The sequence below is a fragment of the Phocoena phocoena genome, chromosome 2, assembly GCF_963924675.1.
Source record: "Phocoena phocoena chromosome 2, mPhoPho1.1, whole genome shotgun sequence".
Taxonomy (NCBI): domain Eukaryota; kingdom Metazoa; phylum Chordata; class Mammalia; order Artiodactyla; family Phocoenidae; genus Phocoena; species Phocoena phocoena.
This window is the reverse complement of record NC_089220.1, coordinates 86556437-86574535: the sequence shown is the minus strand read 5'-3', so window position 1 is coordinate 86574535 and position 18099 is coordinate 86556437. Positions and strand designations below refer to the sequence as shown.

The 18099-nt window shown below is 48.0% G+C and overlaps 2 protein-coding genes across 6 annotated transcripts in view; one reads left to right on the top strand and one right to left on the bottom strand.

The window, feature by feature from the left end:
• Positions 1-229: 229 nt before the first annotated feature.
• CKMT1A (creatine kinase, mitochondrial 1A) lies at positions 230-6440 on the bottom strand. 5 transcript variants are annotated; one of them, XM_065872534.1, is made up of 10 exons: positions 6324-6440; positions 5174-5483; positions 4348-4546; positions 4051-4146; positions 3455-3676; positions 3224-3309; positions 2991-3114; positions 990-1124; positions 661-786; positions 230-462 (listed from the first exon to the last, which is right to left on the bottom strand). In XM_065872534.1, the coding sequence occupies exons 2-10, from the start codon at positions 5320-5322 to the stop codon at positions 349-351; spliced, it is 1251 nt and encodes a 416-aa protein (XP_065728606.1). In that variant the 5' UTR covers positions 5323-5483; positions 6324-6440; the 3' UTR covers positions 230-348. The 5 variants fall into 5 exon arrangements, with proteins under 5 accessions (XP_065728606.1, XP_065728605.1, XP_065728608.1 ...); XM_065872533.1 differs by having other exon boundaries at positions 6231-6340; XM_065872536.1 differs by lacking the exon at positions 6324-6440 and adding an exon at positions 6231-6298 and having other exon boundaries at positions 5174-5450.
• A 7112-nt stretch (positions 6441-13552) lies between these two features.
• The window catches only part of PPIP5K1 (diphosphoinositol pentakisphosphate kinase 1), a 44222-nt gene continuing 39675 nt past the window's right edge, over positions 13553-18099 (top strand). Inside the window, exons 1-8 of the mRNA XM_065872366.1 lie at positions 13553-13699; positions 14135-14330; positions 15002-15092; positions 15318-15403; positions 15703-15857; positions 15991-16092; positions 16549-16710; positions 16860-16981. Of these exons, the coding sequence (XP_065728438.1) occupies positions 13553-13699; positions 14135-14330; positions 15002-15092; positions 15318-15403; positions 15703-15857; positions 15991-16092; positions 16549-16710; positions 16860-16981 (1061 nt within the window). The remainder of the gene's footprint in view (positions 13700-14134; positions 14331-15001; positions 15093-15317; positions 15404-15702; positions 15858-15990; positions 16093-16548; positions 16711-16859; positions 16982-18099) is intronic.

Genomic DNA, 18099 nt, shown 5'->3' with positions numbered 1-18099 from the left:
AATAATGAATAAAGTGCAAATGGAAGTGCAATCTAATTATCCTCAGGAAGCTGATGAGGAATATGGGTAAAATGCTAATGCTTTCCACCCACCTGAGAATCAGTGTTCCTGGCATGCCATATCTGGAGTCTCTTTCCATCACAAATAATCCCACTGCCTTTTTTTTCTTCTGGAGGCTAGTTCCTCCTCATCCCACCATTAGAAATAACACAACTGGAGTGTAGCCATTAGTCTTTACTAGGACAGAGGGAGTGAGGGGGGAAAGGGAGGATCCAGAGTAAGGAGAATGGGCCACTGTTAGAATGGCAGAGGTCCTGGGAGTCTTGAGTCATCTGCTGGGGATGGGAGTTAATGCTTGTTGGGGAGAGGCGGAGGGACGCGGATATCCTGGCCTCTCTCCAGACGCCGTTCACAGTCAATCAAATAGTTTACTCCATCGATGACCAGCTGCACCAGCTCCACCTGAAGGACACTAACCCTTGATCTCTGCTTCCCACAATCTGACTCTCTTCCGCACTGATTTGACTGCTCTGGGAACTCATTTCCAATTTCCTCCCCACTCAACCTGAATTTCATTTCAGATTCTATTACATTCCTGAGGCTCACTCCCTGTCACATCTCAACCCCCACAGACCTATCCCGAATCCCTAAGAATCTCACCTCTGACTTGCCCAGTCGGTCCAAATTAGAGATGTCAATGATGTTGCCTGTGGCAGCTGTGTCCACTCCTCCAGTTCCACGTTTTTGGAGTCTTAGGTTCTCTAGGATCTTTGGGAAGCGGCTATCCTAGAGGGGAGATAGAGATTGGGGGGCAGGGTCAACACAGGCAGAGATTGGTTCGACCTGAAAGAGCCCTGAACCCACTCAGAGCTCTTCCCCTTGACTCTTTAGCTACACTATGTCTGCTCCTTTCCAAAATGCCCAATCCCTCCCACCCATACACAGCCACCTTCCTCCTTCACAACCCTCTAACTCCACAACTCCTTTACTTTGCTTAGCAGGGGCAGTTTGACGTGCACTCCTGCCCGAAGTCCAGTGCCTAGGTTAGACGGACAGGTCAAGATGTATCCCAAACGCTCATTCCACATGAACTCCCAGCCACGCTCCTGGATCAGCCGCTCCACCTGAGTGCAGAAAGGCTCTGTTAGTGAAAAGTCAGGGATATGCTAGCCTTCCCTTAGCTAGACCCACAGGAACTCTAGAACTATGTCTAGAAACAAAGACTTGGGATGTGAAAGAATGACACTGAATTTTTTTTTTTTTTTTTGGTGGAAATGGCTCATTATCATGCATAAAAGATAATTTTGATGTTGCAAGCCCATAATGATGAGATTGTGCAAAAATATCCTGTGTGGAAGAAGAGAAACCTGAGGGAATGATGCATTAAGGATCATCTAGGGAGATGAACAGAGGTGGTAAACTGAACTGAGTAAAGATCGATTATTCAATGAGTTCTGCATGCATTGACATCTTTACTTTGCTAATGAGCCTAGAGCTTGGAAGGTTCTTTCAGCCAGAAAATGAGGTTGTAGGCTTTGCAACAGGAAGAGGCAAGGGAGCCTGTTAACTGTGGAAAGAGCACATGTGAGAAAGCAAGAGGAAGGTGAAAATGGAGCAGAAGAGCCGGATTCATAGTTGTGGAGGGTGGGGAAGGAGTGTGGGAAGCATGTTTTTGTTTCACGTAAGCATCCTAATCATGAAGATGACTGTTACGAGTTGAAGAGACTGGAGATCTGCCGGAGTTGATGGACATGAAGACCACTACCTAACCTGAGTAAGGGGACGCTGTTCCTAGTTCAGAAAGAACCATGGCATAGGGGGATATTGTATATGATGAACAAGGGGAAATTCTTCCATCTAGAATAGTAACAGCAGTTAACACTTAGGGAACACTTATTACGTACGGGCCATGCACTTTACATGCATTATCTCACTTAAACCCCACAACTTAAAATGTAGGAAGTCTTACTCTCCCAATTTTACAGATGAGAATACTAAGGCATATAATTTAATATGTTACCTATTACTTGCTAAAAATAACAGAAACTTCCCAGGCAAGATCTAAACGGAAGAGGAGCTCTCTCCCTTTACAAGTTCAAAATAGAACTGTATACATGAGAAAATACAATAAGGATTGGGTTTATGGGGATTTGTAATCTGGAATTGAATATGGAGACCTAATCCATATAGGACTGAGGATTCAGTTCAACTCCTCACGCAGAGCAACGCACTTTGGAACTTAGGCCATTCCATCCTCCACCTTCCCTGGTTTCCCTCCTACTCTCAGCTTAAAATCTAGACATGCTACTTTAGCAAGAATGACAGAATCCAGAGTTAAGGCCTACCTTGGCTCCCAACTGGGTGGTTACATTAGAATCATGAGCATACCAATCTCTCACTCCTTACATCCATCCAGGCTTAAACCTTTTCCTTATCTGCACATCCCACCATCCCACACCACACCCCCCAGACACTGAGCCACCATCTCATTTACTCCTTCTTTGCATTATTTGGCAACTGCTTTATTTACTTCCTTAGATTCCTGACATTCTTTCTCTCTTCCTATTCTTAGGGTGACCACATATCCTGGTTTTCCCTGGACAGTTCTGATTTATACCTCTTGTCCTAGAGTGATAGGTGGTGATCCTTTTCACCATCAAAAGTATCCTGGGTTGGTTGATAAATTATATGGTCAGTCTACCATTTTTCTTTTTCTTTTTTTTTTTTGTAGTATATAGGCCTCTCACTGTTGTGGCCTCTCCCATTGCGGAGCGCAGGCTCCGGACGCGCAGGCTCAGTGGCCATAGCTCACGGGCCCAGCCGCTCCGCGGGATGTGGGATCTTCCCGGACCAGGGCACGAACCCGTGTCCCCTGTATCGGCAGGCGGACTCTCAACCACTGCGCCACCAGGGAAGCCCCAATCTACCTATTTAAATTTGTTTTTTCCTCAAGTCCTCCCACCTAGTTCCCTTATACACTCTTGTCCGACCTCTTTGAGGCCTCGGCAGAATCTTTCAAACACTTTCTTCATGTTGCCACCCTTCTCCATGGAGATGACCCGTGTATGATCCTCCTCATTCACCCAGATCAAGAAGCTCTTCTCATTGTTGTGCCTGAAGGCAGGAGAGAGGGAGGGACAGGTATTAAGAGGCAGGGCAAGAATTGGGGGAGATAGAAAAAAAAGGGCACTTATAGGGGCAGGGGGTAAGCTAAGCCTCATACCAGATTCCACGAGCATCTGGCCAGTCTCGAGCCATTCCTGCTGCGGTCAATAATGGGGACACAGGTTTATCAAACAGGAAGTGGTCCTGGGGAGAGTAAAGGGACTTGGTTTAAGAATCCTCACAGTAGCGCCTGGGCTTCTCAGAGCCCATCTACCTCATAGGGCCCAGCCTCCCCTGACTATTCTTTCCATCTGCCCCTCCCGCCCAGTTCGCTCTCAAAGCCCCTCACATCAATTAGCTGCTGCTGCTCAGCCTCTGTCATCTCACTGAGCCGATAGTAGCGTCCAGCCAGGTCACCCTTCAGGCCACTCAGTGCCTCCACCACAACACGCTCCACCTCTCGTCGCTCTGCCCGGGTGCAGGCTGGAGGCAGGCTGAGACCCCGGATACTTCGGCCAGTTCTGACTCTTGTGGACAATACATACCTCTCATCAAAGTAGCCAGAACGTATCTGGGGAATCAGAGAAATTAATGTAAGTCACAGAAACACAGTGGATGGGAGCTGAGGGCCTTTGGGAAGGAGAGACCTTAAGGACTAGAGGGGTCCTCATTGCCTGCACTGGAGGAAGCCCATTGGGCAAGCACTCCAACTGAAAGGGCATTGTAAACCCTCCCCCAAACCTGCCCACCTTGGGGGGTAGCCATTCTCATCCGCCCTCTCCTCTCTACAGAGGCTGCTCCTGAACATACAGTTCTTTCCCCACACAGACTAAAAGCTCAGCAGTATAATGACTATGAGTCAGGGTATAATTACGGTTGAAGGGACTGAGAAACAGAATGTTGTATATAAGGCAATGCAAGTCAGAAGTGGAATATTCGACCTACCTTGCTGGCATCCAGGTCAGTGGTATGTTTCATCGTCTGGGGGTTATATCCATTGTGTCGTTCTTGGATCACAGGGTCAAACAGCTCAGCAAATACCTGAGGGGCAGTTCAGAGGAAGAGGGTGGTTAAGGAGAGGGAATCCCTTCCCAAGGTTTAGTTGTGGATTGATTTCACTGGGTGAGAAAACATGAGTATGGATGGTCCAGTCTTAAGGGTAAGTGAGGTCTTTAGGGGAAAGGAGCTGGGATTACTGGGGAGATAAATTGGGTCACCAGGGGAACTCTGGGGGCCCCCTACCTCATAGGTCTCCTCATCACCAGCTACCATGCCCACAGTCTTGATGAAGGGGTGGCCAGGGTTGTCCACGCCAGTCTGGATACATTGATCTAGCGTCCAACCAGTGGGTGTGGTCTTGTCGCAGAGCCGGGCATAGACTGCTGGGGTCAGGTGACTGGCCATGCAGTTGTTGTGCTTTCGGAGGTCTGGGTACTCAGCACTAGGGAGGGGGTACCAGTAACCATGGAGGGAGGGCACAGGGGGCCTAGACCCAGTGCACTCAGCTGGGAGCATGTCTGGCTTTGTTCCTTGGGAGGAGGGGAGGTTAGAGGGAGGCTAAACCTTGGTAATCTCATCAGGGACTTTCAGGATCTATTCTTTCCCAAGAGTTCTAGCTTCCTCTGGCTGGAGGCTCAATTCTCCCAGATCTGCTCAGTTCTTTCCTCCCATGGACACAACATTAGGGATGGGGGGAGGGGAAAGACTAAGGAGGGGAATTCAGGAAACGGGAGAGAACAGCAGGAAAAGGAGATGGAGGAGAGCGGAAAGGATAGTTCCTGGTCTCTCAATTAGGAATTTGGGCAGGGTAGGTGCAACCAGAACTCACAGGGCCAGAGCTGGCCTTGGGGGTGGGAACTGCGGGCTCCAAGTCCTCAGGAATGCTTTCACCTTATGGTTTTGGCCTCCATCCCCACCCCCACTGAGGTTTTCAGACTGTCCAGCGCCTGTACTCCAGAGCCTTCGTGACTATAACCCTTCTCTATTGCCCAGGTCCCCATCTCCATCCCCGTCAGCAACTACCCGTCCCCCACCCCCACCCTCACCCGGGCGCCTGAGACACTGATACCTCGGGGGATACAGCCTCCGTCGTTCGCCGGCGGCTCGAACAGGTTCCGAGCGGAGAAGAAACCCAGCGGCTAGAGACCCAGCTCCAGCCAAAGCCAGGAGTCTGAGCCCCGGGCGGGCAGACAGGAGACGAGAGAAGGGACCAGCCATGGCTTGAGGGTCTGGTTACGGAATCCCGGAGTAAGAGCTGGCTCAGGGCAGGAACCGGGAGGGAGGATGCAAACAGGCTGACTGAGAGCCGGAGGTGGGTGCGAGGCTGGAGTCGAAATGGAGGGAGGCTGGAGCGGGAGTGGAAGCCGGTGCCGACCAGGCTGCAGAAGAGGCGCAATGAGCTAGCGGCGGTCGGGCGCAGGAGAGGGAAGCAGAGCTGCAGTCTCCAGGGGTGGGGCTCATGCAGGCCCCGCCTTCCCGCCTGCCACGGCCCTAGGTGTGCGGGGGCAGAGGGCAGGCACCACCCACCAGGTAGATTAGGAGGACTGGAGATTCGCAGCCTTAGGCCGGGGAACGGGCCCACCTGAGATGAGGTCGCCCAGATTTCAGCACCAAGTAGAGGACAGCACCCAAGGGGACAGGAGAGACCCGAACACCCTTCCCCTAAGCCTCCCGGTTTAATAGGAAACCCGTTTCGTCGCCCTGTGGGTGTGAAAGCGTGACACTACCCAACCTCTTCTCGTTTTTTCGGCCTGCCTCAGCAACCTCTCCATCTTCCCAGGGGAGGCGGCCTCGGGGAACCGTGGAATAAACACAGATACCAGAGGAAGACAAAGAGAAAGCACACAAGTAGACGCTGAGAAAGACACCAGCTGCCTCAAGGTCACCTTTTCCTTAGAACCAGGAAGAGGACCAAAGCTCCTCCCTGTCACACCTGTGCTCTCCTTATAAGGTTGTGGAAGGATTCCGGAGAGAAATCAGGGAAACAGGAACTCTTACCCCATCTGTGCTGTGTTGCCCGCCCCCACCCTGCCCCCAAGTCTGAAGCCCTGCTCTGTCCTTCCTCCACTTCTCATGATCCCCCACTTTTCCCCCTCCTCTGCCCTCCTCCCCATCTCCTACTTCACCTTTGATCTTTTACTTCTCAGAGTCTTTTCCAGGCTCTGACCAGTTTGCTGCTCACAGGACTCCCTCTGAGTATTCTCGGCAGGCTTGCCTACCTGTTGTTTGTGCTGGGCGTGGGGCTGGAGTTGGGCAAGGAATTATTATGCTTTCTTCTTCTCTCCCTTCTCCCCGCTCTCTGTAGCTCCCAGTTCCTGAGCTGAAGGGGAGTGTAAGGTGACGTGAAGGGTGTGGCGAGATGACGAGGTGTAGGACGGAAACAGGCAGGCACAGGTTCCCAACCACCACACGTGTTTCCTCTCTTGGCTCCCTAATGCTGTTTAATCCAGACTGTAAGGAGGGGTGTCCAAGGGCATGGGGTCACCAAGGAATCTCTGCCTTCCACCTGGTCCCTTCTCCTCCTCCCTCCTCACAAGGTGCATATTCATATTTGAGAGGGCTTTGTTCCCATATCTCCAAGTGTGACTTGGGTATGACTTGACCTTTGTCCTGGCAGAAGGAGAATGAATGCTTGGAGCTGAAATAGAGATGTGGGCTTCAGTATGGAGGGTCAGTTAAGATGGGGTAGGCATGGTGGCATTAGCCCATTCTTTCAGGTATTGATGACAAAATATTGGCCCTCTGTACACGGATGCCGAAACGAGATACAGAGACAGAGTTTTGGAGGAGAAAGAAATAGTAGCTTTATTCTTGGAGGGAACACAGCAGGCTAGCACCTCAAGAACTGTGCCCCCCTCCCTGTGGAATAGGGAGTGGTCTTCTAGTCAGGGCTCATGGTGGGGGGGTAGGTGATAAGGATCAAGGCAGTGACTGGGCTTGCATTCTTCTGACGGGTTGGTGGTGAGGTAAGTAGGAGTCAGCAACATCAACCTTCAGGTTCCAGCTGGTCTGGGGTCTGTGGGCAGCATACCCACCTGGAGGGGTTTCAGTATCTGCAAGACAGCTCAAAGATATCTTTGTGTGTGTCCGTTGATGGGGAACCAGGACCTTACCCCAAGGCTGCACTAACTGTTTCTCTTGACTGTTTCTCTCTTGTCTTGCATCCTCTCACTTCCCTGATTAACAACTGCTTGAACCTGCCTATTGGAAGTAGGGAAAGGTCATGGAGGCTGAATGAAGGCTATTTCCTGTAATCAAAGACATGGGGGACACAGAAAGTCTTTGTGCCCAGGAGCCCCACAGGGCCCTGCTCAGTATCATTACCTTGGTGTACCCACAAGACAGCAAGACACTTGTTAATCTTAAGGGAGAGGATCTGAGAAAAAGAAATTCCCTTCAAGTTGTCCACTGGCCTCACTGATGAGACCCCACTCCATCCCTTTACTCTCATTTCATTCATTCGTCTCAGGCTTCCCTAGTGCTCCTTTTCCTTTCTTCCTCATTTGTGGGTAGCCTTAGTAGCCAATTACCTCTCTTCCAGGTCCATCAGTTCCTTCTTCTCCTGGTAAGACAGTAATAATCAGAGAATAGATGGAGTTCTGCAGTTGTGTTACCTGAAAACTGGGTTCACCTTTTGGTGGGTGTCAAGCCAATAAACCCAACCAAGCCAAAGATCAGGAGAAGGAAGGATTTATTATTACTTGCCACAAGTAAGGAGAACACCAGGGATCTCTCCCAAAGCAGCGTCTCCCCGAACAGCAAAATCTGGGAAGTTTTCAGCTAAGGATACATGCATATTCATGAAGGGGTGAAACTGAGCAGGACCCTATGGAGCTCAAAGATGAATTATTATGTATATCCTTTAAGAAATCAGGGCCCTGCCCCAAGACTGCACTGTTGTTTCTTGACTGCTCCTCCCTTGTTTCTGCATTCCCTCCCTTAAGATCATTAATTACTGAGACCTGTTCAAAGGCAAGCATTGTGGCCATGCTTATATCACAAAATGGCTTAGGCCAAAATGGGTTCTCTTATATCAAGAAAGCCATTCCTGGTTCTCTTTCTCCAGTGACCCCCTAACCTAGCTGCTTACACTAGGGACAAAATGGAGCAGGACGCTGTGGTTCCCTCCCAGGTACAAATCCCTTCTGTGTCCCCTGTTTCTTGTTTGTAAGAAATAGGCTTCATTCAGCCTCCTTGACCTTTCCAGAGTTTCAAGGGCAGATTCAAACAGTTGCTAATCAGGGAAGGGAAGGGATACAGAAACACAGAGGGACAATCAAAAAACTATAGTGCAGCAATTAAAGCAGGATCTTGGTTCCTCCCAGAGGAATATTCATAACAATATCCTTGAGTTCTTCTGCAGGAACTAACCCCACCTCCCACATGGAAGATGGTAACTTCAGGCTGAATAACAGAGTTCTGGAGCACTGCCCTGTTACCTCACCACTAACCAATCAGAAGAAAGTCACATACTTGCAGCCCTCACCCCAAATTTTGCCTATAAAAACTTTCCCCCCCCCAAACCATCAGGGAGTTAATGGGGTTTTTGAGAATGAGCCACCTGTTCTCCTTGCTCGACCCTGCAATAAACCTTTCTCTGCTCCAAACTCTGGCCTTTCTGTTTGTTTGGCCTCACTGTGCTTTGGGCACACAAACTTGCGTTGGGTAACAGAACTTGGAATAGTCTTGACCAGGGAAACCTGAGTGAGGATGCAAAGATAATAACAATACAAACATACACAAAATGCTTTCATATAATCAGTACCCTATGGGTTAGGGTTTTCTAGTCCCACTCTCTCATAGGTGAGAAAAGAGGGGCTGAGGGAAGTTCAATGACTTGTCCAAGGCTGCACAGCTATTAAAGGCAAGAGGGCAAGCAGAGTGTGGAGATAGGAATCCACTTGTTCAGCCTTCCAAATCCATCCATCGTCTTGTCTCCTCCATAAGTAAGTCTCTTTTCCTTCCCTTAACTTTCTGATTTGTTTCTCTGTTTTTGTCTCTAGCCTCCCTTTCACTCCTCTAGTCCATTAACATTTGCAACATACATTTATTGGATCTCTACGTCTATCATATCCCGTTTTATTTTACAAAACGAACAGAAGACTTGGTTTTGTCCTCATGGAGGTGCAATGGCACAGACTCTGCCTCTTCCTCTACATCTCGCTTCCCCCCACTTCGTCTCACTGGAAATTTCTCTGTCTAGACCAAGCATCTGGACTGTGGCGACGCAGTTAGAAATCAGAAAAAGAACAACAGGTTGCACTTCCTCCTCAGAACCACTAGAGGCCACCATCCTCCGCGCAGAAGCGCCGGCCAACGCAGCCTGACTCTGCTGCCGGTGCGCGCCCTCCGCTGATTGGTGGCGCCGAAGAGAAGTCGTGCTTTGATTGGGCCGCTGTCAGGTGTCGCTGCCGGCAGGTTCGGGTGCGCGAGCGCAGGGAGGCGGGTGAGTGAGGGCCGGGGGCGGTGGGGGAGTGGCTGGGGGCTGGGGGCGGTATCTGAGGGGGTGGACTGGGTAGAGTGGGCTCCTTCGGTGCCGAGGGCCCTGGTTAGGAGCGGCTGGGGGCAGCTCTAGAAAGAGACCCAGCGGAGAGGCCTCAGTGTCAGCGAAGGGAGAGTGAGGCGGGGAAGGCGGGGGCGGGCAAAAGGCTAGAGGAGTCGGGATGGGAGGTGGTTTTCGTGACCCGGAGCTGAGTGAGGAGAGCGCAGAGGAGGGGGTCAGCGAGAGAAGAGATGGGCGTGTGAAGGTCTGCGTGAGGAAGAGGGGGTCCGGCTGAGCCAGGGGAGTCTGCCGGGGAGAGGGTCAGGGCGGGCAGGTCTGTGTGAGGAGGCGTGGGAGTGGAGTCAGACCGGAGGCTCGGCTGGAGGAAGGGGTTGTTTCAGAGAGGAGAGAGAAGGTGAGCCTGGAGGGAAGGCAGGTTGGGAAGGAGTGGCTCTCAGACAGTCTGTGCGGGGGAGCATTGAGGGTTCCATATAAATTTGTTACCAAGTGTGGTGACTCATCTGAGGGTTTGAAAGACTGTTTAAGGCTGGGGAGTCAATGAGCGACAGGATTAGTTGTATTGTTGATTGGATCGGTTGATTAGTGATGTAGGAGGGGGCAGTAGTTAGGGGAGTCAATGAAGAGTCCTTTTAGTAAGTTGGGGAAAGAAGGCAGTATGAGTGAGTTGATACCGAGAACAAGGGCATCAGCACAGTTCATCAGTGGCATAATAAGGGTATGTATGAAGCATTAAAAACTGCATCAAGAAGGAGAGAAGGGGTCCACTGTTGAAGGAGATAGTGTTTGTGGCCTGAGGAGTTTTAACTGTGTTGGAAGTATTCCCGCCTGACCCTGTACTGACCTTTCTCTTTCATCACTGATGGAGCCCTCCATCAAGTGCAGAAGTGCATGGTGGTTAAAGAAATTAGAGGATTAGGAAAGCAGCCCTAAATTCTAAGGGATAAAGAAGTTACACAGTTTACCCTCCCTTCAGTCCCTTCTCTAGATCTGATTTAACATAGATGTTCCTGAGAAGATTGCCCACCTGCCCCTCCCTCTCTCCTTACCTATTATACTATCTCCTGCTTCCTCCCCTCCCCTCCCCTCGCTCCCTTCCACACTGATTCAGGCCCCAGTAAGACTGCCCTTTAGCCTACTGTAGAGTCTGAAGTTTAGAGTCTGAAGTTTTCTTTTGCAACAAAGTATTAGGGGAGAGGGGGAAGGGGAGAAGAGCACAGAAAACAGGGCAATGGCTCTTGGAACACCACATTAAATCCCAGCTTCTCGCAGAGGTACATCTAAATAAATCCTGGCTTATTTCATAGCTATTTCTGTCAGGCTTCTATTTCTGCTTTGTTAACTATGAATTTAGACCTTTCATCTCTCTTCAGCTCCATATTTGTGAACAGATTCTCCTTTGCCATTCAATTATCATCTCCTGTTATAGAGTTATAATAGAATTTCAAGAATGTGGCAGTGTACATTCAGTAGAAAACCGGGAAAGACCTAGTGGAAGAAAGTGTGGAGGGTTAGGAATCTTAGAGAAAGCTCCTGCTTCAGAGAAAGGATAAAGCGTGCAACAAAATTCTGCTTGCTTAAACTATACAGGGACCTTGGGAATGTCACAAGTCATGGAAATTGGGTCAGGTCACGAAAAAGGATTTCAAAGAAACAGGCTATAATCAGGAGGAGTGTGTATGTATAAGACCTGCAGTGTACAACTGAAAACGTTAAGCCTAAGGAGAATGTTGTGCCCTCACGGTGGTTGAGCAACAGAGAAAAGCAGATGGTGAAGACTAGAAAGGTCAAGATCTATATAAAGATTAGCTATAACTTTCTAATCAAAGCTTCAAACTCACTTGTAATGGAAGGGTTTAAAATAAAAATACGGAAAGTAAATATTGAAGACTAAAAACCTATAAGACTAAATTACTCCATTTACTTGAGGAGTTTTTGGCTTTCATTAGAGCCATTGGTCAGTATTTCTGAGAACTTTTGCAGAATGTAGAAAATTGCAGATGTGACTCAATTTCACTTTTGGAAAAAAATAACAGATACCCGTGTCCCCACAATTTAGTATTAACGGATGTTAACCATTTGTATATTTGCTTCAGAGTTTTCTTAATTGAAATAAACATTATAGATAAGGTTGTGAGGTTCCATTTGAATCCTTCTCAGTTCTGTTTTCCCCTCTGCTCAGAGGTAACCACTATCATGAATTTGATGTCTTTCTCTCCTGTCTGTTTTTATACTTCTAATTATGTATACAGCCATAAACATATGTTGTATTTTTTATTTGTACAAGTGGAATTGTCCTGCATGTATATTTCTGCAGTTTGCATTTGGAAGCTGTTCATGTTATATATAGCTTTGATTCATTTTTTAAAAATGGAAATATAGTTAATTTACAATGTGTTAGTTTCAGGTGTATAGCAAAATGATTCATATATATATATGTATATATACATATATATATATATATATATATATATACAAGGTATTGAGTATATTTCCCTGTGCTATACAGTTGGTCCTTGTTGTTTACCGATTTTATATATAGTAGTAGGTATATGTTAATCCCAAGCTCCTAACTTATCCCCCCGATTCATTTTTAATAATTGCTGTTAGTCAACCATTTGTAAACACAACATTATATTTATCCATTCTTCTACTTGTGACATCTGAGTTGTTCTCGGTTTTTGCCATTACCAGCAGTAAGGTTATGAACATCCTTGCAAGTGTCTTTTTATGTGGGAGAGTTTCTCTACAGCGGAGTTTCTCAACCTTGGCACCACTCACATTTTGGACTGGACAATTCTTTGCTGTGGGGGTATATCCTATGCATTTTAGAATGTTGAGCAGCATCCTTGGCCTCTACTCACTAGATGCCAATAGCATCTCCCCAGTTGTGACAACCAAAAGTGTCTCCTGACAAATGTCCTTTGCACAGTATAATCACAGTTGGTTAAGAACCACTGCTGCAGGTGTATGTATGCAGAAGTGGAACTGCCAGGTTGTTCTGACTCAATTTTAAGTCTTAAGATATTCTCACTGATAATGGCTCTAGGCAGGATTTTTTTTCCATTGTAGCTTCTGGTATGAAGGACCTTGGGCTAGACCAGCCTTGTGTCTGTTGTACCCTGAGATGGTAGAGAGAAAATTGAAATTTCAGTTTGAGAATGGGTTGGAGCCTGTTGTATGGATGCCTGTATCCTCAACTTCCCAACTAGCACTAGACCTCTTTCCTTGAACAGATTTTCTGGAACTGAGCATCTCTCTTTTAAGGTAAAGCAGGTGAAGGAGAGATGGGGCATAGGGGATTTTTATGTTCTGATTTAATGTTTAGAACATAGGGTGCCCTCAGTCAATGCTTTTTTGAGTTAATCCTTGGTATGAATGAAGATAGGGGTTAAGAGCAAAGGCAAATGAACTCTCTTATTCCTCTGCTCTTGAATTAAATCACTGAGTTCAACACTACTATGGGGAAGTGGAGAAGGGCCAGGAACATTTTGGAATGAATCCAAAGTTGAAATGTCACTCTAACCTTCTCTTCTGGTAGGAATCAACAGTAGCCTTCCATGAGGAACTGCCTTTCCCATTTGCTGCTGGAGTTAACGGTTTTTCCTGCTGGCAGAATCAGGGACATGCCAGCACTGTAAGGGTTAATCTACTGATCCTCTTACCAGTCTCATGGTTGGGGGTGGGGTGAGCAGGGAGGAAAAGGGAGACCTCGATTTTCTCTTAGGGATCTTTAGTCATCTCAAGTCATATCCCACATGCCTCCTTTCCTGTTGATCCTTCTCACCATAGCTTTGTTTCCTGTTTCCCCTAGTCCCCTTGTAGTTCCCTCTTATTTTCTCATTCCCCATCCCCCATCCCCATGCACTGCCGTGGGGCTTGGATTCTGAACTAACAGGGATACATACCCTCCACTGCAGAGCGGGATGAGTGGGTGCTCCGGCGGGGATGTGGTCATTGCCGGCCAGTGAGGGCGAGAGCGCCACAGCCCACTTCTTCCTTGGAGCTGGAGATGAGGGGCTGGGCACCCGTGGAATAGGCATGAGGACAGAAGAGAGTGACAGCGAGCTCCTTGAGGATGAGGAGGATGAAGTGGTAAGACCAGGGAAAACGATGATGTAACTTGGTTCTGGGACCCCTGTCATAGTTGAGATTCCAGAGGATGGAGACACCTCTCCCCATTCTTCCCAAATGCGTAGACTCCCTGTCATAAACAGGCCCTATTCTGATTAAGGGGAAGGGCAGTGGAGATTGGTTAGATTGCCTCTCTTTGAAGCCCCTACCCTTATGCCCTCCTCCTGTTGTCTCATTATTATTGGTTCTCCTACTCTTCTGCCGAGTACACATTTCCTACTGTGGCAGTAGGAATACCTGCAGGTACCCCAATCTAGGCCTAAGTTAGGAGGTAACCTTAACCCCATAGCTCCAAAGTCCTGGCAAGAAACTCTGTGCCCTAAGGAGATGAAACCGTGTGTTCCCTGATAGGAATGGTTTAGGTGGGAAGTACCTGACAGCACTTCCTCTCTGTAGCCTCCTGAACCTCAGATCATTGTTGGCATCTGTGCCATGACCAAGAAATCCAAGTCCAAGCCAATGACCCAAATCCTAGAGCGACTCTGCAGATTTGACTACCTGACTGTTATCATCCTGGGAGAAGATGTGATCCTTAATGAACCTGTGGAAAACTGGCCATCCTGCCATTGCCTCATCTCTTTCCACTCCAAAGGTTGGTGTGTGTGAAGGAAAATGAGAAGGAATGGTGTTGGGAATGCTGGACTGGGAAATGAGGCTCTTACTGTCAAATAGTAAAGAGGCCATCAGCTCTTCCCAACACACTAGGGAACAGTGCAAAGGGGTTTGTTCTCCCTACATCTTGGAGGACTTGCCGGTGGTAGTTTAAAGCCCATATTTGAACCTCAGGAAAGCTCTAAGATTCTTAGGTCTCTGACAGAATTGGTCTTTGGAAGGACCCTAAAAATAATTTCTGTTGGGCTTCCCTGGTGGCGCAGTGGTTGAGAGCCCGCCTGCCAATGCAGGGGACGTGGGTTCGTGCCCTGGTCCGGGAAGATCCCACATGCCACGGAGTGGCTGGGCCTGTGAGCCATGGCCGCTGAGCCTGCGCGTCCGGAGCCTGTGCTCCACAACGGCAGAGGCCGCAACAGTGAGAGGCCCATGTACTGAAAAAGAAAAAAAAAAAAAAAAAAAAATTTCTGTTTTACTTTTTTCTGATGGATATTCTAGACTTGGGAAGTTGGGCAGGAGGATGAGTGCTGGGTTGGATGGGTAGTGGAACTCAGTGGCAACTAATAGCTTTAATATGTTTATTTCTCTTGCTGTTTTCTCACTGTCTCTTTCACTTTCTTCCTTTGGTCGCTCTATTTCCTTTCTCCATCCCAGGCTTTCCTCTGGACAAAGCTGTTGCTTACTCCAAGCTTCGAAACCCTTTTCTTATCAATGACCTGGCTATGCAGTATTACATCCAGGATAGGTATAGCTTTCTGTTGACTGGTGGGATGGGTGGCCCTGAGATCATGCCTGTTTAGAGAACCCACTCTGGGAGGGGCAGAGTCAAAGAAACATGCTTAATTTTTGTACCATACCCTGTTGAGTTCTGTACACGGGTGTCTCCCAATTCCTGAATGAATGAAATCCCTAGCCTCTCCCCTGGTCACCATCCCCCACCTCTCCCAGCTAATTTATTCGGGGGTGACAGGAGGGAGGTGTACCGGATCCTGCAGGAGGAGGGTATTGATCTGCCTCGATATGCTGTGCTCAACCGTGACCCTGCCCGGCCTGAGGGTGAGTACCTGGCCTTGTCCAGTCCTGCCCTGCTTTCTACGACTTAGCCCAGTTCTCCTTCCTCTAGACGTCTCCTATGTACCACCCGGCTCAGTGAGGCTTTGGTTACTGGATTATGGGTAGAGCTAGAGCCATGGGTCTTTGGACAGAACCTTGGACCTCTTATATAGATATTAATTACCATATCTATTATTAAGATATGGTCATAGCAACTTGAGGGTTATGGAGATTACAACTCAGAGAAGTGGGAGTTGGAAGTATTCTTAGGCCCTAGGAATGACCACACGCCTACCTTTCAGAGTGCAACCTGATTGAGGGTGAAGATCAGGTGGAGGTAAATGGAGCCGTCTTTCCCAAGCCCTTTGTGGAGAAGCCAGTGAGTGCAGAGGACCACAATGTTTACATCTACTACCCCAGCTCAGCCGGAGGAGGAAGCCAGCGCCTCTTCCGTAAGGTATGGGAGACATTTGGGCATTTGAGGAGGCAGAGAAGTAGAAGGGCGAGAATGAGGTTGTGGGGAGGGAAGCTGGAGGATTTGGGGACAAGTTAAAGGCAACTTTTTTTTTCCCTTCCTTTTTCTCCTGAAGATTGGCAGCCGGAGCAGCGTTTACTCTCCTGAGAGCAGCGTCCGGAAGACAGGGTCATACATCTATGAGGAGTTTATGCCAACAGATGGCACAGATGTCAAGGTTATGGTGGATACAGGGATTTAAGAGGTTATAAATATCTGGGTGGGGTGGGGTGCTTGGGAAGCAAGTGGAAGTGTATGGAAGTGGTCGTAGAAAATAAAGTATGAATGTGATGGGTTTTCATATGCAGGTGAAGGTAAGAAGTGGGGGAAGTAGGTATTTACATTGTCACTATCAGAGCAAGGGCAAGAGTGACATGGAAAATGGAATACTGTTGGTAAGTTATTTCTTAGTAAGGACTAGGCAATAGTTTTGGAGTCCTGTGGAGAAACCTTCATAATGATACTAAAGTAGAGCTCAGTAAGAAAAATGTCAGTCTCCTTGTTCATAAAACTTGGGGATTTGTTGGTTTTGTTTTTGTTTACTGTGAAACTAGTCTACAGACATAGTGCTCATATTGTCTTCTCATATGCAGGGTGAGCTGTGGGCATACTCAGTGATGCTATGTACCTGCAGGTGTATACAGTGGGGCCAGACTATGCCCATGCTGAAGCCAGAAAATCTCCAGCTTTGGATGGGAAGGTCGAAAGAGACAGTGAGGGGAAAGAAATTCGATATCCAGTCATGCTGACTGCCATGGAAAAGCTGGTGGCCAGGAAAGTCTGCGTAGCTTTTAAGGTGGAGGAAGTCCCCTTGGCGGCGAAGGGGAGGGTGTGTGTGCTGGGGGCGGGGGGTGGGAGGGATACAGGAGAGGGGCTGTGGAATGAGGGGGGTGCTGAGAAGGAAGAGTGGCTCTCTTGTTCTCATCTTGCTTTTATCGCCTGCAGCAAACGGTCTGTGGTTTTGACCTCCTTCGTGCCAATGGTCACTCCTTTGTGTGTGATGTCAACGGCTTCAGTTTCGTCAAGAATTCGATGAAATACTACGATGACTGTGCCAAGATTCTGGGGTAAGGGGCACAGTGGTCTGAGCTGGGGAGAATGGGCTTAAAGAAGAGAATTGGAAAGTTTTTACTGTATAGGCATGCCTCGTTTTATTGAGCTTCGCGGATACTGCGTTTTTTTTACATATTGAAGGTTTGTGGCAACCTTGTGTCAAGCAAGTCTGTTGGCACCATTTTTCCAACAGCATTTGCTTACTTTGTGTCTCTGTGTGACATTTTGGTAATTCTCACAATATTTCAAACTTTTTCACTATCATATTTGTCATAGTGATCTGTGATCATTGATGTTACTATTGCAAAAAGATTACAACTTGCTGAAGGCTCAGATGATGGTTAGCATTTTTTTTTTAGTAAATTTATTAATTATTTTCGGGTGTGTTGGGTCTTCGTTGCTGCGCGCAGGCTTTCTCTAGTTGCGGCGAGCAGGGGCTACTCTTCGTTGTGGTGTACAGGCTTCTCACTGTGGTGGCTTCTCTTGCTTCAGAGCACGGTCTCTAGGCGCGCGGGATTCAGCAGCTGTGGCACGCAGGCTCAGTCGTTGTGGCTCACAGGCTCTAGAGCACAGGCTCAGTAGTTGTGGCGCATGGGCTTAGTTGCTCCACAACACGTGGGATCTTCCCAGGCCAGGGATCGAACCTGTGTTCCCTGCATTGGCAGGTGGATTCTTAACCACTGTGCCACCAGGGAATCCCGATGGTTAGCATTTTTTAGCAATAAAGTCTTTTTTAATTAAGATATGTACATTTTTTTAGACCTAATTCTATTGCACACTTAATATACTACAGTATACTGTAAACATAACTTTCATATGCACTGCAAAACTAAAAAAACTCCTGTGACTCACTGTATTGCAATATTCACTTTATTGTGGTGGTCTGGAACTGCACTCACAATATCTCCGAGGTATGCCTGTATTTTAAATATCGTAAAAATGGTTTAAAAGTGACAAAGGTGAGAATGCCCTGGCGGTCCAGTGGTTGGGACTCCGAGCTTCCCCTGCAGGGGGCGCGGGTTCAATCCTTGGTCAGGGAACTAAGATCCTACAAGCCATACAGTGCAGCCAAAAAATAAAAAAGAATATAGGGCTTCCCTGGTGGAGCAGTGGTTAAGAATACACCTGCCAG